Below are 27,980 nucleotides of genomic sequence, written 5' to 3' on the forward strand. Positions count from 1 at the left end.
TAAATTTCTACTTTTCCCCCAACCTTCATGGCTTAAGTATTTTTATCCAGTTTAAACGATGAGGATTTAAATTGCTATTTTAGTTGAAGAGGTTTGATTAAAACCTGTGTCCTCATCACATTATTGGACAGTGGTTCTTGGGTTCTGTTTACATTAGTGTCAACCTTAATTTAAATTCTGCATAACTATATTTGCTTCGCTAAATGCATCCACAAGGAACACACCGTAAATTACTTTGCATTATGAGCAGAGTCTCTTTATCTATTGCAAAGTGTTTTGAATTTAGAACCATAAGTAACTAGCTGTAAGTGTCACTCGATCTTCTTAATGCCTCATTAATCAAACCCTGTGGCAGCTGGTGCAATGTCCGAGCCAGTTTCATATAAGATCAGTATCACTTGGTCCTTGCTTCTGACCATAGTCTTTCAAATTCGACTCATTATTTGTGTATTTGCCCTCTGCTGTGGCACTCCTCCCCTAAAGCCTCCCTACACATGCAGCTTGTACTGCATACACGTTGTATGTGTATTCTTTATAGAAACTGGCAATAAAAAAAAAAATTCCCTTCTCTTGGAAATTTATAATCTCAAAAGGAAGAAAGTCATTTTTCTGAGTTATCCACGATGTTTCAACATTATTTTCAGATCATTCTTAAACTGCCATGCTGGAAAAATTTCCCTGGACAAGTTTTCTTTGTTCATTTGTTTGTTTATTTGTTTGTTTTATGTCAAGAGTTAGAGGGGAAAAAATAAAAGAGTTAGAAAAAAGAAATACATCTACCCAGACAGACAACAATTTCCTCACCTGGGCCTTGGTTTTCATAAAGATGGAATACATTTATTCTAAGTGCCTAATCAGGAAAAAAAGTGTGTTTGTCCTTTATTATGTGATAATATTGCTGTACTAAAAACAAGAATTTAAAAGTTGTGCTTGCAAAGGAAATACAGAACAGAACAACTTGTATTTGATAGTTTTATTACAAGCCTTAAAGAAAAAGAGATTATCATCCATCCATATATGTTTAGACAAAATCATAGCAAAACTTATGTATTTTATAGGATCCTTTTTTTTATATAACACTATCAAACTCTTGCAAATGTCTAAATAGAACCCTTCCCCTATATTCCATCCCATCCCCCTGCATCACATAAAGGCCAGAACTCTCTCTCTCTCTCTCTCTCTCTCTCTCTCTCTCTCTCTCTCACACACACACACACACACACACACACAGAGGCATGCACACAACACATGAGTACATATACTCTTTTAACTAAATGTAATACTACCATTAAAACGACTTAGCAGATCTACTGGACAATAGCCTCAGGGACATTTTACAGGATGTCTTGAGCCTGGCATGGGCATGTCAGGTGTTTCCTGACAGGGGAGCCCCTGTTCCCACTGTGGGGGCAGGCGCGTGACTGTCCCCCACGCAGAGCAGAACGGAGACGACAGGTGCTTTCATCTCCCAGGCAGCGAGCGGCACGTGAGATCGGCCCTTTGCAGAGCAGCATCGTAATGGGAGGCCTTTGGCTTCATGGCCTTTTTTTGTGACCACCCAGCAGGAAAATTATACAGAAGAGTTTTTTCTGTGAGTTTTGTCAGTGTGAAAACAAACAAACAAACAATAACAAAAACAGCATTGAAACGTCGTATTTCCTGCAGGTGGGCTTCTGGCCATTCAATTGTTAATTCAATCATAGTACTAAACCATTAATTTTCTTTGGTGTTAAACTTTTTACTTTTTCACCTTATAAAACAATTCAGGCTAAACAAACCTTATTACAACAGAATTAAGCATTATAGCCTGGCTCTCAAAATCAACATGGTCGCAAAACCCACTAAATGGGAATACCTAACAGTGAGAACCTGTGTTGGATTTTGATTTTAAAATCAAATATAAACCACACTTAGTGCTTATTTTGATGTTATTATCACATCTACTTTCTCTTATGGCATTTTAAATAGGTCCTGACTTTAAAAAACAAATGCAAAAGAACATCTTGATTATATTTTAGGTGACATTTACTCTGATTAAAAGTATAAATTATGACAATTTCGAAAGTACATTTTGTGTCCTATCTCCAGTTCATTCTTTTTTACTCATTCCAGTAACTTCTATTTATTAGGATTCTGAACAAAATGTGTGGAAAAGAGGATTCCAAAATGATTTTCAGAAGTGTCTGAACAGTTTTTAAATTGTTGATTCAAAAATTTTCCTCCTTTCAGCTGCCAGAGAAGTCTGATTATTTAAACCCCAAATTCTGCCTCAACCCCTCATCTTTTCCCTGCACAACACACATACCTCCTTCTCTGTCTGCCTTTCACGAAAAGGCAACATTTTGGCTTGGTGACTATTACAAACCACTGAACCTTTCCATTTAAATGCTCCACAAAGATTGTGTCTGATCACAGCTTGAATTTAAGAAAGAAAAAAAAAAACAATCATGAATCAGACACAGGCAATGTCACAGTACTATTTCCCTCCGCCTCCCTCCATTCTTCCATTCTCTCCCTCACCATCGCCTTATAAAATAAAAAAGAGCCAAGCATAACCCGTTACAGTAAAGGCACCCTGAGATTTAGGGGAATAAGTGCAGCCTTATTTAGCTGCAATGCTGCAGCTGTGCTCTTATCTGGCCAAAGAAGACAGGGACAACAAAAGACCCCAAATAAGAGACGGTGCATGCATGGGAAAACCACTGCCCCAGCATTGTGGTGCCCTTCTGCTGAGCAAATAGTTCAAACTGTTCATTCCCATCTTCTATTCTCTCCCTGGTACATTGTTTGTGCCCTTGCATTTCATTCTGCAAGGAAGGTTGCTCTCTGGGCCTATAAGCAAACAGTCCAGAAAAGAGCTAGCCAGCCTCTTCTCTTCCCCGGAGAACTAGCATTTTTATTTCGGCTCCAAGCTGTCAAAGACCTGGAGAGTTGATGTCAGTGTCCTGAATTAATTGCTTTAAGCTGAAGCAAGCTCCACGGGCTACCAAATGTCCAGAAGATGTTTATTAATAACGCTTGCTCCAGGATTCTGGCTTCGAGCTGTCTCTTGGTGGTGGCCTTTACTCAGCTGCCACCATCTCACCCCTGGCTTCTTGGTGCCCAGGGGGTGCTCACCTCCTTCAGTCATTGTGACAAAATTTAGAGTTGTCTAGGGTGAAAAAAAATTTCACCTATGTAACAGGATGTGTATGATGGACATCTTTGTTCTGGCCCAGAAAGGCCCCGGAGCTATAGAAACCACGTGTATGACCCCCAAGTGGGGTGGGGGACAGAAAGCTGCAAAGACTCTCCCTATGAAAGCTCATTTAGCCAATACAATTAGCAAAAAGAGCAGAAGAAATCGCCTCCCTCTATTCCCCTCCCCACTGACTCCCCCAAAAGAAAATTCAGGGAGGTTGAGAACATGATGCATTTTGAAGTTTTACTGGTACAAAAAAAAAAAAAAAGAAGAAGAAGAAGAAGAAGAGAAAAAAAGAAAAAAAGGAAAAGGCACCTCTTTAATAGAATGAAATAATAAACCAATTTATATACCGATATAAGACCAGGATCGTGAGTGCCATTGTGTAATTTTCCACTTGACTTTTCATTATCTACCTGAACAAAATCAATCTATATGTATGGGATCAACATACAATTCCGGAGATAAAAGCTGAAAATAAATGTGCTTTGCATATCCCAGAGATAAAAGACACAGTCCTTCGTGCTGCCTTTTCTTCTCCTGCAGATGCATTTATAAAATAAATTGTGTGTCAAGGAAAAAAAAAAGAGAGACATAGTGCTATATCTTGAGTGTTGACTTCTTTGCTGGAAATACCGATCCCACAAATGAGCAGTGGTTAGTTAATAAGTACCCTGCAGACGATATCAGGTCTTTTACCCTGGTTTACCCAGAGTGCAGTCTGGGTTAATATTTCTGCCAACCAAACCTTCCCATCTACCAAAAAAAAAAAAAAAATACTTTCCTTATTAACATAGATTTAAGGCTGAGGATTTCAAGGGCCTTCTGAAGCCTCTCCACAGAGATAAAGCACACTAAAAAATCACATTATGTTAGAACGCCTCCCCCACCACCCACCCAAAGCAAATGGCCAACTTGTGAAGGACACTCAGTCTTCAAAAGGGAAAGAGAGGTGGGCTGTGTGCCATGGGATTGACAGTTTTTACTTTGAACAAATTGAGTTCCATTCCTTTTATGGCCTTCTTCACCCCAATAAATAGAAATGGTATTAGGAAAAGTTCAACTCTCTCTACTCTGGCCATGCCCCAGTCCTATTGACCCCCTTCCTTTTGGAATGTAGCACTGTCAATACTACATATGTGTGCCCTGGGGGTCAGATGGCAGAGGCAGAGTGGGTGGGCTCTGGGTTGTTTGTGTGCCCTGTTGGGTTCAGGGCTCCTGGGGGGTGGGGCGGGAAGTACACCAGCTCTGCCCACCTGGGGGCCTCACAGGGCCTGTTTATCTTCTGGCCACTATTCTCCTTTCTGTGAGGCAGAGGCTCATTTCCCATACTGTATGGGGCAGCAAAGAAAGGCCCACAAGGTATAGGTACTAACCATATTTTGCTCAAAAAATCACTCTGATTTTGTGGACTTTTTCCGGTCATTGAAAGTAATGATGTCTTAAGCCAGAAGCTCACTTAGTCCAGGGATTTATAAAAATTGTCCACTCATCATAGCAAACTTTAGTAACTAAAGTCTACTTGGGCGACTTGACTGTCATAATATCAATTTTTCCAACTAGATAAGTCAATATTTTTATATTTTAATATCTTTGTGCTGATAAATCTTAATAATTACTAGTTTGGAGATTTGGCACAAGACTGAATTTTTATTTTCAGGTGCCCTTTTCTCTTATCCTGAGAGGTCTGTATTCATGCACAGCACCCATCTGGACCTGGACCATTACTTCTCTATTGAAAACTATGGAAAACTATGAAGAAAGCATCCAGAACAGTCTGACAGCAGGGTTATGACCTTTTAGGGACATTCTTGTGATTTTTAAAGTTCAACATGGGGAGATGCTCATGTACTTTCAGTCACATGGGAATCTTAGGAAAACAAATGTCTTCCCTTCATCTCATCTTTTTGTTCCAGTAGTTGTGAGCAAGCAAATCTAGAGAAAACGTTAAGAATGCAGTCAAGGAGAGTTAGGCAGTCATTAAATTTTGTTTGAAAAATGAACGACATCCTGATGGCATGTTTTAAAAAGTTCCTATATTTTTAGTACAAAATCAATGCCTTCTATGCCTAGAATGTTCAGCCTCTGTGAACTCAAAGTATATTTTATCCATGGTTTAATTACTCCATCACCCAAACACTTGTTCTGTGCCCTAGAGAACCAGTATAATAACACATGAAGTTCATCCACCATACAGACAATCCTTTAGGAGCATTGTACCCCTGAGCTCCATGAGGAAAGACAACAAAATGAAAGACAACCAGAACAGAGTGTTTCTCCTTCCACAGACACATTTGCTTATACCAGAAAAAATGTCATTGTTGAGTGACATCATAACCATTTCTTTGTCAGAAACAATCCTCCACGGATAAGCAGAATCCTGACACAGAGTTGGATTGCAATCTATGATTACAAAATAAGTAGTTGTTAAACAGAAGAAACCGAGTTTTTTAAAAAGTATTTTTTAGTAATCTTGTCAGTTGAGCTATCTTTTTTCAGGGGATGTCATTATCCAGGGGAAGAAAAATGGACAGACAGAAGACCAGTAAATATGTGTCTGTGCATACATCCAGATAAATAAAATAGACAAAGAGTTATCAACTTTGCTAGCTCTGACATTTTAAAAAACATATCAGCAGTTAAAATCTTTAAAGGAGGAGACAAGGGGTATAAAGAAATTCAGGAATGAGGGTGCAAATATACACCAATTGCTCTTTGTGGCTGGCCTAGACAAGACTCTCAGGCTGTTGGCATACTGCAGTGGTTGAACATCTACTAGAATCTAGGAAACTGGAACTGTATGCGAACAGCGCTGACGTGATAATACTTATCTCCCTATGTGTCATAAGCTACCTTATTTTCCCTCAATAATTACCTCATTCTTCCCTTCTAGTGTGTGCACAGTGTCTTTAAAAATAACCAAAGTGCAAAGTGCTCTTGATCTCCCCCAATATAAGAGACTCAACCACAGATCCCCAGCATTTCCCTTCATACCAGGCTTAATGGAGAAAGAGGGAACCCATTTTATTGATGAAGAACTAAAAGGTCATCCCTGCCCCCTGCGGTATTAAGTTTACTCTTTATAAAGGCCAATTGAGAATGCTTTTCAAAGTTGATGTTTTTGTTTTGTTTTGCCCCCCACACACACTTTTTTTTTTTTTTTTTTTTTTGGAGAGCAGGTGGAGATTGGAAGTGAATGAAACATACCCTAAGTCAGAATCTCTTGCATACTCCTCTATAATCATCTACTTGAGCTCAGTGAAGATAAAATCCCTCCTCTTGGCTCTCTAAATTGTCAACGAAGAAACCCACTCAGAAGAAGACAATATCCAGAAATGGGTCCAGGAGAGGGCTTTGTTGTGCCCTAAAGATGCCCCAAACTTTCCACAGTATTTAAAATCTCCAAGTGGTCCTACATAAAGAGAGCTGTCCTTTAAGACGAAAAGAAAAATACTTGTAACTCATCTTTTGTGACAGTTTGAGAGGTGAATGAAATTTTCATTTTGAATGTATATTGTCACTGTGAAAAAACACTGGATTATAAACTATAGAATGCTAGAGAGAGTATACACATGATATGAGAGACATACAATTTCTTCTTTGTCTCGTTGTCCACGTCAAGTTGTTAAAACCTTTTTAAATGTGGAGAACTAAATGAAAAATCTGTAACACTAAATTAACATTTGCCCCATAAAGGGTTGTCAGGAAACCTGCAAGATGGTGGATCTCCACTCAGTCCATCAACTTTTCTCGATGTGAAATGTTTTCAACTATATGTCACACTTATGTCCAATAAGAATTTAACAATAAGAAATATGTATCCGTATCCTTTTCTTTTACTTATTCTTTTTGCCATATTACTGTACACAAAGACCACATAATACCAAGGAAGAAACCAGTTTCTTTCAAAGAAACATGAAAACATTTGTTCTATTACACAACTTGGGTAGTAATAGTTTTATGGCAATCTCCTTTAAAATAGCGTTTAATTCACTCCTACGTATGGAGCATCAGGAATTCTGTTTGCATGTTTGTCTACAGGTTGCAACAACAGCAATTGTGTCAAGTATGTTGCTATAATGTAGGATTCATTAAAATCAAGTTAGGTGTTCAAATGTACTTTATATTCTTTTCCAGAAATTTTACAAGATAGAGATTCACAGAGAGGATAGTTCTCAATGAAGCCAGGGTATGTTTACTGAGAGTGTCATTTTAAAAGGAACTATGGAAATGACAATTCTTTGCCATAAACATCACTTAAACGTTCAAAAGAAATATTTGCAGCCCAGCACAAGAAAGTATTTTACTTCTGAATTCAATCAAACTTTTAAAGTGGTTAATATTGGCTACGGACATAGATAAATAAGGAAAAGCATCAGAGCATCTTTGTATGCTGACCTGTGAATTATGAAACCAAAGAACGTTGCTAGAAGCCTATTTTTCTCTCCTTTTGCTTTCCTACAGGAGCTGGGGAAAGAATGAAAGGACAGTAGGAAATACATTGGTAGCTTTTTTATTTTGAGGAAAGATAAGCATACATTTTAAAGTAATTTAAAGAGGGAGAATTCTGGTATTGAAAACTCAAGACTGATTCAAATAGTAAATACTGAGGTACAATTTCTTTACAGTATGAGTTTCTTTTTCCTATTAAGAAAGTAATTAAATTAAGAAAAGCAAAAAGAGAGAGAGAAGGGGAGCAGATTATTAGATATTTTGTTTGACATCCCAGTTATTTCACGTTAATGAAAGGATCTCAATGTCAATTTTTTAAATGTTTCTGTCCTAGATTAAATGCCATGTCATGTCCAAAAACAGGCCCGAGTTAATGTGATTTTATATACTGATTTTAGGTTAGGTAAGAGAACTTTGTGTAAATACACATCGTGGCTTGGGGTGGAATTAAATAATATGCTTGATTCTAGTGTCCATTTTGAGTTCATTTGTTTATATCTTCCCCCTATTTTGCCTAAGTTCTGGAGCTCCTGTATAGCATACAGAGGGTTACATTCTCATACTGAGCACCCAAAGAAGGTCACATGCTTTACATCAATGGCAATTAGTTGCCTTTTTAAAATGGAAAATGTCATTAAGTTCTTGAATAATTCAAGAGTAGAGGCCACAATACAGTGTCCCTTTTGGGGGTCTTTATGGTGCAAATGGAAAAACAAGGCGATCGTATCAGTAAGAGTAGATCTAAGGTTTACAATGTAGCTCTATTTAGTGTGACAGGAAAATTAAATTACACGAGGCACTCATTCATTGTCACCCACTAACAGGCTTGGGAAAATTGTGGATCCCCAGGGACAAATCACTGACAATGTGCGAGGCAAATAAAAATATTTCCTTTTAATTGTCTTCTGTTTCCTATGCTGAGTTTTGAAAAAAACAAACATGTCCCCCATAGCTCTCCCTGGAAATAGTGTCCCAAATCTCCAAACCGCTGCCACCACTTATGAGCAGGCTAGAAACTCTGGGGAACATGGGTCTGTTTTCTCAGCCACCGTTGAGCTGATCTTGATCCAGGGGTTCCTGAAAAGGAAATATAAGGGCAGGTTTCAAATAGAAAACGGCTTCCGCCACTCCCTACCGCATTTTTATCGAAGTTGGGTGGACCGGAGTTAACTGCGTTTCTGGAACAGGGTCTGCTCTTCAAATCTAGAGGACCGAGGAGAAGGCCAGGAGGGAGGACGCAGTGGCGCTGAGACCACCAATGATCTTCCTTCCCCAGGGGAGAAAAAACCAGGCCGCCCTTAAGCAACCCAGGCCTGACACTAAGATCTTAGGCTGGGGTAGGGTGTATGGGTCTTAGAACTGGAGGAAGCACAGGCGGCGGGGCTCAACCATAATCTCCAGAGGTCATCGAATGAGATGAAAGTTGTTCCAAAGCCGCACCAGCACATACTACCCCTTGATGGAGTCTGCAGCGTTCTCCGCAGTCCCAGTTAAGACTGGTGGGCGTGGCTGCCTTAGTCCAGCTTCCACCCAAGCTGGGTCCCGCTTCCACCCTTGGCCGCAGACTGGGTCCATACAGAGTGCCACCGGACGCGTTCACCTGCTTGTCCTGCCGCTGCCCTGCAGGGCCGCGCCGACCATCTCCCAACGGCACCTGCAGGAAAACAGGCGTGCCTGTTTTATCTGAGGCAGGAGGGAGACTGGGGAGAGGGGAGGGGAATAGTTTTGAGCACCCAGGCGACAGGGTGAGATTGGCCCCATCAAATCTGTTCCCTGTGCTGTAGAATTTTGGAAGACGGCCCCTGGTCTGCCTATTGCGCTTTTTTTTTTTTTTAATAACTCCCTTTTTCTTTTTTCACATATATATATATATAAAACTTCCCTTTTTTCGGCCTCTTCCACCAAGACCCTAGAAAGTGCTGTGTTAGCGAAGTGAGCATTTAGGGGTGCGAAGCGAAGCCCCCTCCGGGCGTCCCTCCACGTTTTCGTGTTTTGCGCATCTCTGACGTGGGGAAGCCGGCAGGACGAGCGCAGAGGCTCCATCCGGTGCGCGGCTGGCAACACCGCGGATCCAGCGGCCAAGCGGCCCGGGATGCACGGACCTGGGTTCGCGAGCGCGGACAGTTGGGAAGTGGAGCACCGCCGGCCGCCCAGAGCGTGCCACTTGGGTGGCTTTGGCGAGACTGCGGCAGCCTTCCGCCCCTCGCGGCTAGCAACTTGGGGCTCATTACGGAGTGAGGAAAGTGGGTGTCGCTCGGTTTCGGGACCAGGCCCGACTTTTAATAACACTTAGGTAAAGGGAGACGTTTAATTTTAGAAAAAAGTTATATTCCAACGTGATTGATGCCTAAAACGAATGATTGATTGATGCCCGAGCTTCAACTTCTAGTAGAATTAAAGAACACATTTCTTACCTAGGGGTCGGGGAACACAGGGAGGCAATTTAGATGTTTTTCATTTTCTAAATGCTTCAGTTTAAGCAAACACTGGGAAGCTCGAAGCTGCTATAATTCCAAAGACAATTTTCCCTGGTTTTAATTTGATTTGCATTTTTTACACTTTGATAATATTCAATTTCATGGCTGAATACACATGTAAACACTGTTAGGTCGTGTTTTTCGCCCCTCACACCAAACAGAAGTTCGCTTGTCTCAGAGTGCCATGGGAGGTTTCATCCGGCGTCCCAGCGATAGCTGCAGCTTTCTCCTGAATTATTTTTCAGAACTTAGTATGGTTTTGCCTGGGTTCCAGAGGTGGTGAACTAATTACAAAATATCTAAACTACTCCCCAGGTGTGGGGAGACCGCCACAAATACTGCACAAAGGAAAGAGGTAAAGAAAACAATTCATGTTATACGTAGAATCTGCACTATTTTTCCCAGAAGTATTTTTTAAATATTTCATTAAATGTTTCGAACAATCTAAAAATGATCGACATATTTGCTTCCCTTAAAAATGTTTTTCTGGTACATATCATAGCTATAAAAACGAACATTGAGAAATAAAAAGAAATAGTCTTTGTAAGGAGAGGTTTAGTTAGCATCTTTAAGCTAGTTTATCAAACATAAAATTTATAGGAAAATATGAAGTGAAATTGGGTACTTAGCTTTAGTCATGTCAAAACTGATATTTATCAAGATAGCGTTAGCTAGGATGCTGTGAACGGCTGTATAACTCACTTGGACAGCCATCTGTCATTCTTTCGATTCCTCAGGACATGCCACGGACCATACATAGTACAAAGAAATATGTAAGCCTCATCGAATATGTAGATAGATGGTTCATAATAAATATATCAAGCCCCCAAATGCATGTTATACTTTACAAAATTCTGCTAGAAAGATGATCAAAGAAATGACACTTTCTTAGTTTGTCCAGGAGTACCTAATATAATAAAATAGCAACCTAATTTCAGGAGCTATCCCTTATTTTTAAAAAATATGTATTTCCTTAATGTTCATCACTATGAAACATAATACTGTAGAAGCTATTTCTATTTTAAATACTAAGAATTTACAAATCATAGTTTTTTTTATATTTTAGGATTTTTTTTCTATTGGACAAGACGGTGATTTTTAAAAATTAATTACAAGATATTAGAGTTTTGGTATCTTGGAAAGAACAGATCCAGAAATTAGCTTTGTGAGACTTTTTAAAAGCTTTTTGCTTGAGGCTGACTAATATTAGAGAACTGTATTTTAAGTTGAGGTGATCTAATTTGAAAAATATTTTTACTATCATGTGAAAAGCATTTAAGCAAACAAGAAAAGAATTCCATTTGAAATAGTACCAACTTTTAAAAAAGAAGTTCCTTAATTTTCTGAAAACACTTAAGGCTAATTGTGTCAAACTCCTTCAGGAAAACTGTTCTTTATCTTTCCTTTTAAAAAAAATTATTATTGAATTTTAAATTATCATTGTTTAGGAATTGTACTAATCTTTTATATTGTTGTTGATGACTGACAATTATGTCTATTTATTTTACACAAATAAATAACAAAGTGTGCATGTTCCAGACGATCCCTTCAGAACAAACCTATTCCTAGAGATAGAGCTAAATGAAGGGGCCAAATTAAAAAAAAAAAAAAAAAGTCTATTAAGAGAATTGCAAATTGTGGTCTAAAGGGAACAGCTTTCTCTTTTTCTATTTGTAATTGATGAGTAAATGGGGATCTTGGTAAGAACCTTGAAACTTTGACCATCAGAGTGAGTTTAACAATTAAATTCGCTTTTTATCTCCAAAGAGATCTGTACCCAGGATCAAGCGTCTAGGTGCAGAAGCCGCGCTCCTGCATTGCAGACCGCAAACCCGCCCCCACTCCCAACTTTGTTCAGCTGGGTCTGAACTGCAACAGGCTTATCTAACACCCACCGGGAACTCTGCGACGTCTGCGGTGGGGGAAGGGAGGCGAGGGAAGGACGGCCCAGAAAAATCCTTGGCAAGTATTTTAGCCAGGTGAGGACTTTCAGAGGTGGCCGGGTATGGGGCCCCAAAGGGACAACTCTTTCTCAGGAGCTTTCCACACGGATTTAGGAACTTGGGAGGCTATGACCTTTGGGAGAGACATGAGTTTTCAGAAGATGTAGAACCCCTCAAAAGACTCAGCTGTTGGAGGTCGGGGTTAGCTTAGAGTTATAAAAGGATCATGGTCTGGTTGTTTCTTCTGATTACTAGGAGCCTGAAGAAGAAAAAGGGTGTGCGTGTGTATATATTTGTGTATGCGCGCGCGCATGAGGGCGGGGGAAGAGAGAGCGAGAGAGCGAGAGCGAGAGCGAGAGCGAGAGAGCGAGAGCGAGAGAGCGAGAGCGAGAGAGCGAGAGCGAGAGAGCGAGAGAGCGAGAGCAAGAGCGCAACAAATGAATGCAAGAAAGAAATCCGGTAGTTACTTCTAGTTGTTGACTGAGCAATAACAAAATCTAAACAGCACTTTCCACAATCAATGAAAAGATCACCTTCGGTTCCAGAGTTGAGCTCCCTAAATGAGTCTGGCATTCTGATAACTGCAGGTTAGCACCTGAGATCAACTGCTTCCCACTGTCTGATGCTGGCAAGATATGGAGGCATTTTATTCGTGAGCTCTGGGAAGGGAGAGGCAAGAGGGGTATTTAATTGTCTGGGTGAATCAAAATGTCCTTTTAAAGCAAAGAAATCAAGAGAGATTGGCCTTTAATTGGCAAACTCTGCTGGTGGGAGGGGAGTGGTAATTTAAATAGAGAGAGGACAAAATACAAATTGGATACTCATCCCTTGCCTCTTTCCCCCTAAACAGTGCTAAGATTGCATTCTCCTCTTCTCTTGTAGTGTTTAGAAGGCTCAGCGCTTAACCTGAGTTTGGGTAACTAAGTCATTCTCAATGCCTTCTCCTTGCCTTAATCTAATGCCTCAATTATCCAGTTTGGAGTGAGCAGTTTGATTTAATTTATAACTCCATTCACTTTCAAGAGCTGGCAATCCCCATGCCCTGGACATCGCTATCTGTGCAGCTGGCCTAAGAATCCAGTTGTCCCCTGAAATCCCCAAATGGAAGATATTAAGTCTGAAGAAAATGCCACGCCATTAAAATAAACAGTCCAGGGAACTCAGTTTCCAATATGTTGAAAAGAAAAGGAGCCCTCCATGTCTAGCCTGAGTCCCTGTTGTTAGGAAGACTAGTGCTAGGTAGCATCATGATGCAGGGCCTGGCGCAAGCAGGTGTCAGCTATCCTTGGCTTGCACACTCACGTGCCCATGTGCAACATAGCAGGAGCATTCTTCTGGGGTGGTACTATTCTCCCAGACTGCAGGCCTACTGAGTGCTGGGACACATCTTCCCTCTGTGATGGAAGCCGACCAGCATGCCTAGGTCAGCCTCCTATTCAGGAGCAAACCTCCAAGGCAGGTGTTTATACAAATCTGCATTTATATAATGTGAGAAGGAGGCATGCTGTGGGGGCTAGGGTCTTACTGTTCTTGAAGCTTGGGCTGGAGTGAGGACATGCTAAAGCGTTCCAGCTGTGCTGTCACCTGTGCTATCAGTCCACCAGGTGCGGGTCAGGGGGAGGTCAGAAGCAAGAGTCTCTCAAGACATTCCTGGACCTGCTTCAGAATCCCCAGTTAGAAATAAGGCTGACAGGCCGCCTCTCAAGAAATAATTTGACTATGTGTATTGTTTTAAGCCCACAGGTCAGGCCATTCTTTCTGCCCCTGACATTTTTCTCTTCTCTGGCATTTTCTTTCTAATCACAATGCAAGATCTGTCTCCTTCCAGCAATTGCCAGCTGGTCCTGGGAGCCTCAATGAGGAAGAGTGGCCCAGGCCTGACTGAACCTCGGCTGACTTTGAGGGACCATGGTCACATGGGAATCTAACTGTGTTGCTGCAAAAGAGAAAATAAGAATCCAGCCTGATTCCAGACGTAACCCACCCTATTCCCTTTTAGGGAAATGGGTGGAATCTCTGCCATTCTTTGAAGGAGTATCCAAGCCTCGCTCTTCTTGATATTGTCCTGGTTCTTTCCAGCCTTCTCCTAACATTCCAGGCTTCACTCCCTACCAGCAGCAGCTCACATAGAAACCTGGGGGTTCTGGTGAAGGCAGGGTCTGAATCAGAGAGGTCTGTGCTCAGGGTCATATGAAACCAAGAGAAGTTAAAAGAACATAGACTTGAAAGACTTGAATTCAGTGCTGAGCTCTGAATTTGAAGCAGGTTTCCTAATTTCTCTCCAACCCAAGTCAAACAGCCATAAATTCTGACATCTACCTGTGGGACATGGAGAAGCTTAAATGAAGTCATATTCATGAGACACCTTGCATGATGCACAGGAGTCCCCACTCTATTTTGGTTGGATTGAATACAGTTATAACACAAAGAGAGGAAAAGAGAGTAGAAACACTAAGATGGCAGGATGAAGGGCAATTTTGCCAAGAAAATAGACTTATTTTTTTGGGTAGAGGGTGAATTTCCTCAACTAGGTCATCAAAATTAGAAATTCTTTCTGTGTGTGAAAGACTCAGTTTAATGTAGAATTGCAGACTAAATGGAAAATATAAAGTGGAATTGATTCTCCTTTATTTTGAATTTCTTAGGTTGGGTTTTAGAACATACCGAACCAGAAAGCTTGAGCATAGGGCTGTATATTTTATATTAGAGTATATACACATTGACCTCCTGATTTCTTTGCTAAAGATGCCTCTCGCATCCATACGGAACTCCCCTATGACCCAGGTCCTGCCTTCGCTGACACTTCACCCTGTTCCTTCACAGAAAATGTCATGTAACAATTATCTACCCTTCCCAGTTCTCCAGCCACCCACTTCATGACTTAGCTTCCCATAGTCCTCTGTTCCAAACACTTCCCAAGATGATATTTTGTACTTTCAAGTAATGTACTTTTAACATTCATGACTTCAAATTAGGAACTATATGCTTTTCTTTACTTGAGCAAAAACTTCCCAGCAAAATTATGTCTGTGTTGCAAAAAGAGAAGAAATAATGGATTGAGATCACATTTTTAATGAAATGGCAAGTTGAAATTGACACATATACAATCCTATTTTGATTTGCTGAGGTCATTACCAACCCTGGTCCAAAAACATTCCTGCTTATTCTTGAAACCTGTGTTGTATTCTTTTCAAACAAATGAAACAAAGGAAAAGCTAATTTGGCTATGAAAAAGTCTAGTCTGCAACTATTTTAGTAAGTAGAAGTGAAACTGCTTAAGCAAGTAGAACTAAAACACAGCAAACAATTCTCATTCCAAAGTTTTAATGTGTATAATATGCCAGTGTATTTTCATTACACGTATATGTTCCTTCTCAGTTAATTTGATGTATTTAAGTTTTTAAAAAATATATGGTATTGCTGACATGGTGTCCTGACATTGCATGAACTATTGCTGCCTCTGATTAGCTTCAGAAGAGAGTAAACCCCAGGCACTTGCCCTGATGAGAATATGCAACCTCCAGTTTTGTATGAATGAATGAATACAACTTAACCTGTTTTGCTTCTTTCAGTATTCCCAGCTATCAGTTGTTTCTAATAATAAAATGTGTGTGTGTGTGTGTGTGTGTGTGTGTGTGTAAGAGAAAGAGAGAGAGAGAGAGAGAAATAGTGTAATGTGTATGTCAGTGCCTTCTAATGAAACCTAAAAGGGAGGGAGAGCATGTATGACAGTGACATTTGACCAGTCCATGTCTTGGCAGTAAGCTCAGAGTTCTGAGGAACAGCCATTAATGTGAAAAATAAGCATAACGTTGTGAAGATGTACTTGTAAAACAATCTTGTCCTCTCTACCTGTGCTTGAGAGGGATTTTGGCAGCAGCTGCTTCTACGAAGAATATATAAAGAATCTGGAATAAGCCCCAAGGGTGCAGGGGCTGAGGGGAGAATAGGAATCACCTCCAGTTTGGCAATAGGGACCACTGAGGAATGACAGCTTGTAAAATAAGCCTCCATCAGTCTCCCAGGAGACAGCCTGCCTCAACTTGGGTGTTCCCTGCTTGTTAGCCTCAATCATAATTGGTCTCTCCTCCCATCCCACGTTGTTGGTTTTCTGTGTGTGGCTTTTGGTGTGAGCGTGTTAGGTCATCAACAAATACAATGGTGGGAGGGAGTGAGGGGGGACACACATGATTGTTTTAAAGAATAAAGGAGAAAAAGGATAAGAGAGTGGGCAGGAAGGCTGTGAACAGAATGAGGGAGATGCCCCAGGATTTAGGCTTCCGAGGCAACCCCCGAAGCGCTCAGAGGTTGGGCACTCCCTAGGACTTTTGTCAAAAGAAGACCTCCAGGAGCTGGGATCCTGCTGAGTGCCACTGGGGACATATATCAATTTCATGCAATTTTTGTTTGCTCATCTCTGGAGGTGATGTCCATATCTGATGCATCTCATCAAAAAAGATTCAAAAAAAATCCCAATCATTGTGTCATGCCCTAGAAAGGATGTGAGTCTGAAGCCAAAGGCCTAAAGAGCAGCCAAAATTGGAGAGGCCGGCCAGGCACACAGGCAGGTACCAGTCAGCCTCTCTCCATTAATTTTAAAAACAGTTTATCTCACTGCCTCAAGATCTTTTTATCCATTCCCTACATTTTCTTCTCTCCTCCTCTCAGAGGAAAGCCAGTCGTGGGGGTAGAGGCTGTAAGAAACTTGTGATGTGAAGTCTGCTGTGAAACTGGGAGGAGAGGTGTCTTTAAAGTCAAGTAGGGTTGTAGATCTTGCACATTATTTTGGCTCAAAAAGGAATATATAAGTTTTTGAGATCCTCACATATTTATTTACTACAAAAAGAACATTCGGTGGGGGAAGGAAGCAGCAGAAGTGTAATTAAATAGAGTTGCAAACTTTTGGTAAGTCTTTTCTTATGTTTTGTTTGTTAAATTTCACTCCACCAATCCTTGGCTGCCCTGGGTTATGGTGGTGCTGGGGCAGGACTGATGTCCAGGGTGTCCCTGATCCAGCAAAGGCATTTAGGGTCCAAAATTGTGCTCTTCTTCTACAGCAGATTAGGACCGGTGCTCCTAAGGTGTGTATAAAGAAGGGATGGGAGTGGGAGATGAGTGTCTCATCTGTGTAGCAGGACTTGGTGGCAATAGCTGGCACTGACTGTTCTGCAGTGCCAGGTCCACGGTGGATAGGATCTCAGAGAACGTTTCCTTTTCTATGGCCTCTTGAAAGCTAAAGATTCACTGCTAGAAAATGCCCTGCTGCTCTCCCCAGACAGTTCTGGCCTACACAAGATATTGTCTCAGCGACCCACCTCCCAGTCCCAAGCCAGGAAGACCTCCAGTCCCCTCCCCTACCCCTGCTTAGATGTATGTGCTGCCGCTGATCAAACCAGCTACCCTGAGGTACCTCCGGGTACCTCTGGAGCAAACACCTCCCCGTCTGCTGGATTAAACCATACCTCTACTTCTCCCCTCCCCATCCCAGCATTAAAAGGCCCCCAAAGCACTGAGGAAGTTTCTCTTTATAAAGCCAAAAGAAGGAGGGCGATAAGATCAGGCATTTAAATTGACCATTTGGAAGATTACATCTCTTCAGCGAGGAGCTTTCTTTCAAAACTCACACTAAATTAAGGGCCACAGCTACTTTGCACCGGCTCTCAAAGGCCGGACACCTTTTCATTCGGCCTTAGAGTGGGCTGGGCTAGGTGACCTGGCGCCATCAAAGGCCCGAGGGAAGTTCGTGGGGCGACACACGTCTAATGACAAGTAATTGACCTATTCGAGGCCGCGCATTACCAGCAGAACCGGGAGGCATTAATTATTTAAAAACGATTAGCCTGGCCGTATGTCCTGCAGGCGTTTCATCTTGTTCAGGGAAGATAACTAGCTACGCGAGCTGGGGACCGGGTTTAGAGGGCGACGGGAGCGCTCCCCAGCCGGCCTCTGGGGCAATGGACAAAGGCGCGAAGACCTGGGCACCAGGGAAGGAGGGGAGGGGGCCCAGGGTCTCCACAGGGGCGTGGTGGAGGTGCCTACATAATTGACCTTGCCAATTATCGAATACGATTCTGCCCATTTGGGTTCCGGATCTTGGGACTCTGGCGCAGACGGGAAGAGCTTTCCAGTTGGAGTGGCGGGCAATTTCGATGGGCTAGTTACCTAGCGCGTCTCACCGCCTGGCGAAATACCGAGTAACCGAGCCGGCATGGACCTCTCACGAGGCAGTTTAAAGGAAAACCCGAGGGCGGATGCAGATTTCAGGGGAGTACATGGTACACCCCAGGGGAAAGACACCTATTCTGTACCTTGTCCTCGAAACCCGAGGGTCTCGTAGTTTCAACTGGCAGCATCGGAACTACTTTTCCGAGCCTGCTCCTTCCCAGAAAGATGCGGTAGGTTCTGTTCGAGCCTCCAAACTCACGCCTTCGGCCACCGCGAAGCGCCCCTGCGGGGCCACGCGCGGAGAGAGTGGTGTGATAAATGGCCCTGATGCTGGTTACTGCCTTTTCTCTCCCAGATCCAACTCTTAACCCCGATGCTCCCAAACGTGCTTGCAGCCAAGTGCACCTGTGCTTAAAGGCCACCAAACCCTTATTGTCGCCAGAACAAAAAGTTCACTCGCTTCTCGGAGAGGCACTGCCTCTCCCCTAATCTCATGGGCCGCCTACCCCAGCCGCCGCCTGGGTCCAAGGGCTGCGGGGGGAAATGTAGGGCGTCGCCGCTCTCGGGCCTCTGCTTCTGCAACCAACTGCTACCCGCATGCCAGTTCCCGTTGGCCTCCATCCCTGATTCTGAGACCAAGGGCGTCCCCCCACCCTCACCTCCACACTGTCCTTGGGAAACGGACGGCTCTCGGATCGAATCCCCCAGCCCAGAGGGGCTGCAGGGGCCGCCAGTGGCTTTCTGAAGCTTCGGAGCCCCACCAAGTTGTGCTCAGAGCCCAGATTTATTGCGGGTTTGTAACTCTTCGACTCCTCACCCCCTCACACCGTGCATTCTTAGAAATACCCTGCAAAAAAGGACACCCTCCAAACCCCCAAGTCTTCACTGATTTAGCTTCTCACTCCCTCCTTCGCCACTCTACCTCCCGTCCCCGGGCGTCAGAGCCCTTGGAAGGGAAGGCGCGCCAACACGGGTGGGGGGCGGACGCCGCGGAGGGGCCCCGGGCGCGGCCCCTGAACCGGCGCGCTCCCTACCTGCGGTGTTCCGCTGGCGGGCGGCGAAGCGTCCAGCGCGCGGAGGGAGGCGGCCGACTGCTCCCAGCCCAGGCATTCCCGCATTTATTTGAGCTCAAACCCAGCGACTGTTGACTTTAGCACACAAAGCAAAGATTTCACTGCCCGCTAGTTTAAAAATGAATATTTTACCTAGATATCGATCAGCGTTATAAAATTCAGTTAAGTACAATGGGATCCTGGAAAAAAAAATTATAAAGGAGGGGGTAGGCAATATAATATCTGTGCAAATTTGCTGAAGTGTGACGTGGCATGGAAAGTTTACCCTCCTGGAATTCGGATCTAGAATTTTTTTTTTCAGTTGTTTACTGACTTTGTTTATTCACAGATCACGGTTGCTTAAACCGGCGCGAGGACGGCGTGGCGAAAAGGAAGAAAAAAAAAAATGAGAGGGAGAAAAAAAAGAAACGCTGCACTCACAATACTTAGGGTTGGGGAAAGCGGGTGGGGGGGTGATCTGCAAGTTAGCAAGCTTGGAGCTAGGGCTGGGGGAGGGGGCGGTGGCGGGAGGGTGGGGGTGTGTGAAAGACATAAGAAGCGCAGAAACCTCCGAAAGCGCCCACTCCCGACATCCTTTTTATGTATTCGGACAGAACTATATCTTATCGGCCGGGATCAGTGGAGGGGGGCGCGCTTAAGTAGTTTAAAACTACCCTTGTACAATGGGCGTGCGATACGAAACATAGCAGGTTAGGGCAGCGCTTTCAGCCTCCATTGTGCCGCACTCGGCCCCCGGCCCTGCCTCTCGGCTTCTTCGCCACAGGAGCCTTTTATGTGATAATGAAACACATTTCAGGCCGGGCTCACGACGTGTGTGTCCTTGCCAGGAGAGAGACAGCTCTGATAACTGGATGCGGCCTCCGGATCCCCCCATCCCCGCCCTAGTTTCTCTTCCTTGTGTTCCTCGGGACAATGTGGTGTGTTAAAAAAGGATTTAGAGGTGGAGGGGGTGGCAGAAGCGAGGGCAAACACCCTCAAGCGCGTGGGAAGTCCAGGGCTTGAGGGGGCAGGGATCCTGCGAGGTAGCAGAGAACGCACGGAGAGGCGGTCTCCAGGGTTGGGGCTCAGCTGGAACGCTCCAGGTTTGGAAGGTCGAGAAAATCAAAGATTAGTCTGGGTAACAGGAGCCTGGGCTTAGAAACCTAGGCAAAAAAAGTGTTGGCCTCGGAGGCCTGTGGAAAGTTCTTACCCACCGCAAGCTAGCTGTGCGCAGGATGGCCCCAAGTCTGGGAGGCCCGCGACAACTCTGGCTCCTGACTTCCCCCGGCCAACTTTCAGGCCCTCAGGTGCCCGATACAAAGCCAAAGCCGGCCGCCTTTGCGTACCCTGGCCTGGCTGCACCTCCGGCGTTTCCGCTGTGGTTGGCCGCCGATTTAGGGCGGCTAGGCCTTCTGTGGGGAGAGACAGCACGATTGTCAGGATTTATTCTGGGTTTCTTTATACGTTTGGATTTTCCTTTAAAGCTTACAAAATACCCCTCATCCCCTCGGCCTCCAATGCTGGCTTGCCAACCCAGCCGGGTTATCAGGACGCCGCTCAAGGGCGTCGGCATTTGGGAGGCGTGGGGGGCGGGGGGGGGGGAGGTGGGGGTGGGGAGGGGAGGCGGTGGAGGAGGGGAGACGGGGAGAAGAAACAAATCTGTAGACTCTGGGATCTCTTCACTGGCTATGGTTACTTGGCAAGCCGCGCAGGATACCCCTTTACCTGCACCGCACCCCAAATATACCTTATTTTTTTAAAAGGAGATTTGGAACATCACCCTGAGCAATCCTCTTCTAACCAATTCCTGGAGAAAGTCTTCTCTTTCTCCAGACCCGGTGCCCCAGAGATGGTCCTAGACACCTCAGTACTCCCAGGCTGCATCTAGGTCTCCCAAGGTTGTTCAAAGCACCTAAGTGAAGGAGGAGGCTGGGATAGGGTCGCGGAGTTAGAGGCCTGAGGCTGTAAGACCCAAGCGGAATTCAAATTCCACAGGAGGGTAAAGAGGTTCCACAGAGTCAGTAATAAAAAGGCAAAAGTGCTGCACCAGGAATTTGCAAATTCAATCTGGGTTCCCTAACTGGAAGGGAGGCTAAAATGGGAAATATTGCAAAATATGTAAAATCCAGGCTTCTGCCCAGAGAAGTCTACCCTAGGGCCCAAGAGATGCCAAGGACATTGCACTTTCAAATGGCCTGGGTGGAAAAATAAGATATGTGGTTTGCTTCCAGCTTGAAAGATAAACCTGCATCAAACCATGGAATGGTTGACCTGAGATCTCTATTTCGCTGTGTGTAAAGACAAGCTCAAAAAGTAATCATAAACAATATTGAGTTCTATTTAATGATGCACTTGCTCAAGTGTTAAGGGGAAGTGTACTGATGTCTGAAATTTACTTTGAAATGCCCTTAAAATATAAACTGAATTGACCAATGGAAATGTATAGATGGACAGATATGCAATATAATAAGTACAGTGAAATGATAATTGTAGGATCTGGGAAATGGGTACATGTGGGTTTTCTGTAAAACCTGTTCAATTTAAGTATGTCTGAAAATTTAAATAAAAATGCACTCCCCCATCCCCCAAAAATAAAAACTGCAACTAGCCAGGATTTTCCTCCCTCCCTCCACTTTTAAAAAATTTTCAGACTTGTTTATTTTTTAAGTCGGGCAAAGGAAACAAAAAAATCTTGACAATTTGAGGAATAAAACCAGCAATAACACTTTAATATAGATTTGTGAAACTCTGGCCCCTGCAGCCAGAAAACATTTATAAGCCATAAATAAAGCACGCAGAAACCATAAATTAATCAGACCCAAGACCCGGATTTCACTGTGTCAAGAATGGGAATGCATTTTTTTTTCTTGGTCACTTACAACAGACCTTTACATCATTTCCCCCTCTTTTTTACAATAGTACAACTCTCTGGTTCTCTGTTAAAACTACATGGTTTTACACTGAGTCACAAAAGTTTGTGGAACTTTTTTTTTAATATATATATATAAAGTAAGACTTCCCTGCAACCACAGCAATGGAGAACAACAACAAAAAATCAGAATTCCCAGATGCTTCAAGAAGCAGGCATCTACACAGTAGTGGAAACTGGGGGCTTTTTTCACTTTTTTCCTTTTTTACTGTTAATTTTTCCCACCCCCATTTCTCTCCTTATATAGAATAATAATACATATCAGTGTGGCCCATTTGTTTGGGAGGGAAGAGCTATAAAGGATGAGGGGAAACTACTGTCATGGGGATGGGGGTGTAATGGTTTTCTTCTCCCTTGTATCTCTCCAACACTCCTACTTCAAAGTCTCCACCTCACTTCCTCTGTCTTTTGTCCTTGTCCAGCCGGGTTGCAGCCATCTTAAGAGGAGTTCATAATGGGCCGGGAGTATACCCCCTGGTAGTAGGAGCCGTCCGCGGCCAGGGGCGAGGCGTCCAGGCCTGCTTTGTTCGTGATCGGGCCCATGGCCAGGCTTCCTGGCATGGGGGAACCGTAGCCAGGATAGTGCATCACCTGTTCGTAGGCCTTGAGGTCCATTTTGTGAGGCTGGTGGTGGTGGTGGCTGTGGTGGTGCTGCTGCTCCGAGGACATGAGGTTGTTGATGGAAAAGGGGTGGTTGAAGGCGTAGTGGTGCTCCGGCTTAAGGTGAGCCTCGGGCGGCAGGCCTGGATGATGGGGAGGGCCCAGGAGGTGGGCCGCAGCCTGTTGCTGCTGCCCGGGTGAGGGTGCTGGCTCCGGAGGGCTTAGGGCTGCGGCTGGCGTCCCTTTCAGCTCCCCAAGGCCCCCTCGCTTGTGCTCCTGGCACGGAGAGGCGTTCGAATGGGGTGACTCAGTGCCCGCCGGAGTCTCAGAGGCCGGCCCAGAGGCCTCCCCGAGCTGACCCTGCGAGGCCTGAGCCCCAGCAACCGCCTTCTTTCCACCGCCCGTGGCGCCCGCGGTTTCCTTCAGAGCCAGCTGCTTCTCGCACTTGAAGCGCTTCTGGCGGCGCAAATAGCAGCCGTTCTCGAACATGTTGCCGGAGTCGGGGTGCAGGGTCCAGAAGGAGCCCTTGCCGGGCTTGTCAGGCGAGCGGGGAACCTTGAGGAAACAGTCATTGAAGGAGAGCGAGTGGCGGATAGAGTTCTGCCAGCGCTGCTGGTTCTGCCGATAGAAGGGGAAGAGGTCCATGATCCACTGGTAGATCTCGCTCAGCGTTAGCATCTTGTTGGGGCTCTGCTGTATGGCCATGGTGATGAGTGAAATGTATGAGTAGGGCGGCTTGGCGTGCGTGTAGCTGCGCCGGTACGTCTTGGGGTCGCGTGCGCGGCTCAGGCCCGCCTGCCCGTACATGGGGCTCATAGAGTTCATGTTGGCATAGGAGGCCAAGCCGCCCATGGCCCCGGCCGCTTGACCCCCGAGGGGGCTCAGGCTCGGACTCAGGTGCGGCCCCATGCCTGCCACGCCGGCCGCCCCGGCCGAGCCTCCCATGCTCGCCATGGCGCCCGCCCCGGGGGACATGCCGGCCAGAGACGGGCTCATGCCCGCGCCCACATACGACGACATATTCATGGAGCCAGCGCCCATATTACCCGAGCCGCTGCCCATGGCGGCTGCCGACATGCTCATGTACGTGTTCATGCCGTTCATCCCCAGGCCGGCGTTCATGTTGCTCACCGAGGAGTAGCCCTGCGGACAGAGCCCGGGGACGGAGGCGCACAGAGTTAGCACAGCGGTTTGAATGCGCTCTGATTTGCCACCCACCCAGCCACCCAGGAAGGCCTACGAGGAGTTCTTTCCTCGCCCGCCCCCGACACCGGGACCATTTCACCCAGAGTGCGCTGTGATCACCCTTGGGGAGGTGACGAGCTGGCTGCTGCTCTGTGCATGTGACTGGTTCCTAGCCCTTCTGTGGCTGGCTCTGATTCTAAAACAAGGGTCCCCTGGAGCACTCCCAAGCCAGGCACCCTAAATGCATCTGTACTCCCCAGAGTCACCCCAACTCTCTGGCCAGTATACGAGCCGGCGCTGCGGCCCCAGACGGCGCTGCGGCCCCTCGGTCTTAACGAGCAACCTGTGGGACCCCGCTAGGGAGCCCCGGGGGGCTTCAAGAGAAGACTGTCTCAGGGTCCTCTCTGTTCAGTTTTCCTCCCAGGACCCCAACCTTGGCCCCAAGGAAACCGAAACTCCGTGCCTGCTCCGAGCCCTTGGCCAGCCGGAGACACTGAATGGAGGGGTAGGGAGGGGACCGCGAACTGAACTGCACGCGGCTGGGTTTTGCGGCCACGAAATTTCTCTTTGTCCCCTAGTCTTTGACTCTTTGCCTCTATCTCAGCCCCCAGCTCCTGCCCACCTTTTCCTCTCCAGCTCCCCCACCCCCTCGCCGCCGACCTCCCACCCCTCCCCAGCCGCGCGCTGCCAAACATAACTCTGTTAGGATAGTGCGTGGCTCGGCCACGAAGAGGATTTGGAGGCGCCGCAAGTCAATATTTGATCACAAAGTTAATATTATCTCAAGGCTAACAGTGTGTCGTATAAAAAAGAGACCCATTTGAGTCGAAGGAGGGTGAAAAAGGCGGCTGCCCAGAGCGGCTAGGGGTTGGGGGCGGGTGCCGGCAAGGAAAGCAGTCCCGAGGTTGGGAAAAGAGTGGACGCCGCCACCCAACATCCCCCCGGAAAAGGCGAGTGCCTACCTCCGGCTCGGCATAGTAGCTGCTCCAGTCAGACGGCTCGTGCCCTTCCATCTTCACCGCTCCCAGCATACTGGAAGCCGAGTGCATGGCAGTTTAAAATTTAACAGCCACAACAAACGACCAGCAACCACCCCCACCCCACCCTCTTAAAAAAAAAAGTCAGCTAAGGCACCGTCTCCTCTCTCTCTCTCTCTCTCTCTCTCTCTCTCTCTCTCTCTCTCTCTCTCTCTCTCTCTCCCCGCTTCACTCCCTCTCCCTAGGCTGGCCGGAGGCGGTAGTTGGAAGTGGGCGGACGGGGTGAGTCGCGGGAGGAGGGGACCAAGGATGGGGGGGGGTGGCCCAGACCGGAGTCCAGGTGCCCCCAGCGCCTGTGGCCCGCTGCCGCCGCGCTCACGGGCTGCCGGGTGGAGGCCGAGGTTGGCAGTGCTGAGCTGCTGGGAGACCGCGGGAGGCGCGCGGCGCGGGGGTGGGTGGGGGAGGGGGTGGAGTGAAGGAGGAGGAAGAGGAGGAGGTGTGGACCGCGGAGCGGACAAGTGCCGCAGTGACGTGGGCGGCCGGTGATATAGCGCGGCGAGCGGGAGCGGGCCTCCAATCCCTAAACCCCGGGCAGCACATTTGAATAATCAGCTCACACCTAGGTGAGAGGAAGCAGCGGCCAGCGCCCCGCACCTGCCCTTCGGCTCCTGCCGCCCGCCGCGTCCGCATACGGTGCAGGGATCTGCGATCCCAGAGAGTGGGCGCGCAGGCTACCCCGTCCGCCCCTCTTTCTTTCAGTGTCCATAGGCAGCACCCATGGAAAGAGGGCCCTGGGAGGAAGCCACCCCGGGAGCAGCCGACAGCTCTGAACCCCTCCCTGTCCCGTAGCGCAGGGCGCCCGGTGCGCCTGTCCGAGGGCGCGTTCCCTCTGCAGAGCCTTACAAAAGCCCCAATTACTTATCCCGGCTTCTTCACTTTCAGTGCTCAACCCTGTCAAAACAACGAGACAGTGACAGAGCTAATTTGCAAAGCTCTGTCGTATTTAGAAAAATTATGTACACACCTTTAACTCGCCCGCTGCTGCTCCTGAGAGGCCCCTCCCTGTTACTGTTAAGACACGGAGCGGCTCCAGAAAGCGCGGGGCGCGCCTGGTCCGGCCGCCTTGGCTTTTTGCTATCTCGGAGCCTGGCCTCCTGCGACCCACAGCGGGGCGACAGGCAGGGAGGAGCGCTGTCCCGGCGCCGGGCTCAGGGCGTACGCGGCCCCGCCAGCTGCAGCCGACGATCGAGAGACTGCAATTTGTCTCTGACATTCAGGACGGCGTGTTTCAAGGTTACTTTTCAGTCACGACCGAGGTGCCCACAGCATTTCGTAACTAAAACAAACAGGGCAGGAGGTGGGGGGAGGGTGAGGCGGGAAGAGAGCGGAATAAAAGAATCAATATCAGGCACATGAAATCACTTCAGGAGGGTCTCTGTCTTCTCTGCTTCCCTGAGGGGACTGTTTTCGTAAGAATTAGAAACCCCGGCAACCATATGCTTCTTTTTATTTTTGTTCCAGCTTCTGGGTTTAAATTAACTCTCCTGAGCCAGCCCCAAGACCCCAGTGAGCCTAGATTGAGGGGCTGTGTATTGTATTATAGGTGTTTGGATGTGGACACTCTTTCTAGGTTTAAAAACATCCAGCTCGGCTGTGAGGATCCGGACTTGTGGCCTCCACTTAAGAGATTGAGAAAAACTAGAAAATCGTGGGCACCTGTCCCACCTCTCCAGAGTTGTGCATAGTGGTGGCCGAAGACAGGCGAGGTGTCAGTCAGGGAGCTGGGCATTGGGAACAGAAGTACTGGGTGTGGTTCAGGCTAGAAGAAAAACAGGGAGGAGCAGTGGATGCAGGGGACTCCCACCTCTTATCTCTACCTCGGGTCTTTCAGGCCCTGCATCTCTTTGAACCAAAGATGCAGCTGCTGGCATTGCCCTCTGCACTGTGGGGAGTGTGCACAGGAGAGCCAAATGGACCAGACATCATCTATCGCGAGGTCCGGAAAGCTTGCAAAAGAGGGGTGAACACTGGCGCTCAAAAGGGGAGTTGCCTGTTTTCAAAGCTTTCCGTGCAGGCCTAGGGCAGAAAGGCACACACGACCATTGCTGCTGCTGGCGCCGCCGCCGCCACCACCACCACCACCACCGAAGCTCTTTCTCCTCCCCACGGGGTGCTTCTATTATTCAGTAGAAAAGAGATGCCAAACAAATAGACCGACTGGACGAAAAAACGACAGACAGCTTCCTGGTGTGTATGGAATAAAAACTCAAAAGAATATTCTGGCCTGTGAATGTGTGTATGTGAATGTCCACTCCCTCTTCCCTTTTAGCTCCTGGTCGAAATATGGTTCTAGAAATTATTTCTTGAGCGGGAGGAAGGGACGCTACCTTCCTAAGGAGCGGAACTTGCAAGTTCCCCTACCCTCGGTAGCCAGCATCTGCTGGCACCCGGGAGCGCTCGTCTGCAGCTTCCGAAGTGACAAGGCGACCCCTGTCGGCCACGCGGCCCTGGGGACCAAGCAAACCCCTCTTTCACCACTGCTTTCTTCACACCACAACCCCGCACCTTCTCCCCGCCTCTCGGAGACTCCCTGAAAACGCCTACGAGTGGTTGGAATTTCTTTGGAGTCCCCCGAAATTCTCAGTAAACTCAAACCGGTCTCCCTCCCGCCACTGGAGGCACCTAGGGCTCGGGTAGGGTTGGGCTACTTATGACACAGCCAGGAGTCCTGGACTCTCCCTGGGCGCGGCAGCTGGTGGGGAAGGCGAGTAGCGGGAAATCCGGGACCAGGGGCTGTGAAGGAAGCAGGGGCGTTCACCCAGCTTGAGGGTCGCTTTACTTCCCCAGCGCGGACGTCTTCGGAGGCGCTACCTTCCCTACACACTCCTGGTCCTACCCGGCGGCTTCGGTTTCTAAAGGTTTATTCAGAGTGTCTGGCAAAACAGCCTCAGGCTGGAATGCTGTAAATTGCTCCGGGGAACTTCTCTCCAGGAAAAAGTTCGCTCATAACTAGGGCTGA

The 27,980-nt window shown here is 46.5% G+C and overlaps 2 protein-coding genes across 9 annotated transcripts in view; both read right to left on the reverse strand.

Moving 5' to 3' along the window:
- The window catches only part of LOC107516391 (ubiquitin-like protein 3), a 59,897-nt gene extending 34,911 nt beyond the window's left edge, over nt 1-24,986 (reverse strand). For 3 of the 6 annotated variants that reach the window (XM_036229731.1, XM_036229730.1, XM_036229733.1), the window contains exon 1: nt 19,253-19,410. Coding sequence is in view for 2 of the 6 variants with exons in the window: in XM_036229733.1 (XP_036085626.1) it covers nt 19,253-19,336 (84 nt within the window). In the remaining 4 variants the exon portion in view is untranslated. Of the gene's footprint in view, nt 1-6,394; nt 8,711-8,768; nt 9,288-19,252; nt 19,411-24,946 lie in introns of those variants that run through there. The other 3 variants (XM_036229732.1, XM_036229729.1, XM_036229728.1) reach the window with 3 other exon arrangements.
- On the reverse strand, nt 21,980-26,105 carry FOXA2 (forkhead box A2). Of its 3 annotated transcripts, none has more exons than XM_016156064.2 (3): nt 25,986-26,105; nt 24,947-25,016; nt 21,980-23,942 (listed from the first exon to the last, which is right to left on the reverse strand). In XM_016156064.2, the coding sequence occupies exons 2-3, from the start codon at nt 25,013-25,015 to the stop codon at nt 22,638-22,640; spliced, it is 1,374 nt and encodes a 457-aa protein (XP_016011550.2). In that variant the 5' UTR covers nt 25,016; nt 25,986-26,105; the 3' UTR covers nt 21,980-22,637. The 3 variants fall into 3 exon arrangements, with proteins under 3 accessions (XP_016011550.2, XP_016011551.2, XP_016011549.2); XM_016156065.2 differs by lacking the exon at nt 25,986-26,105 and adding an exon at nt 25,292-25,351; XM_016156063.2 differs by lacking the exon at nt 25,986-26,105 and having other exon boundaries at nt 24,947-25,117.
- Between the last annotated feature and the right edge of the window lie 1,875 nt (nt 26,106-27,980).

The sequence above is a fragment of the Rousettus aegyptiacus genome, unplaced genomic scaffold (genome assembly GCF_014176215.1).
Source record: "Rousettus aegyptiacus isolate mRouAeg1 unplaced genomic scaffold, mRouAeg1.p scaffold_m13_p_12, whole genome shotgun sequence".
NCBI classification, from domain to species: domain Eukaryota; kingdom Metazoa; phylum Chordata; class Mammalia; order Chiroptera; family Pteropodidae; genus Rousettus; species Rousettus aegyptiacus.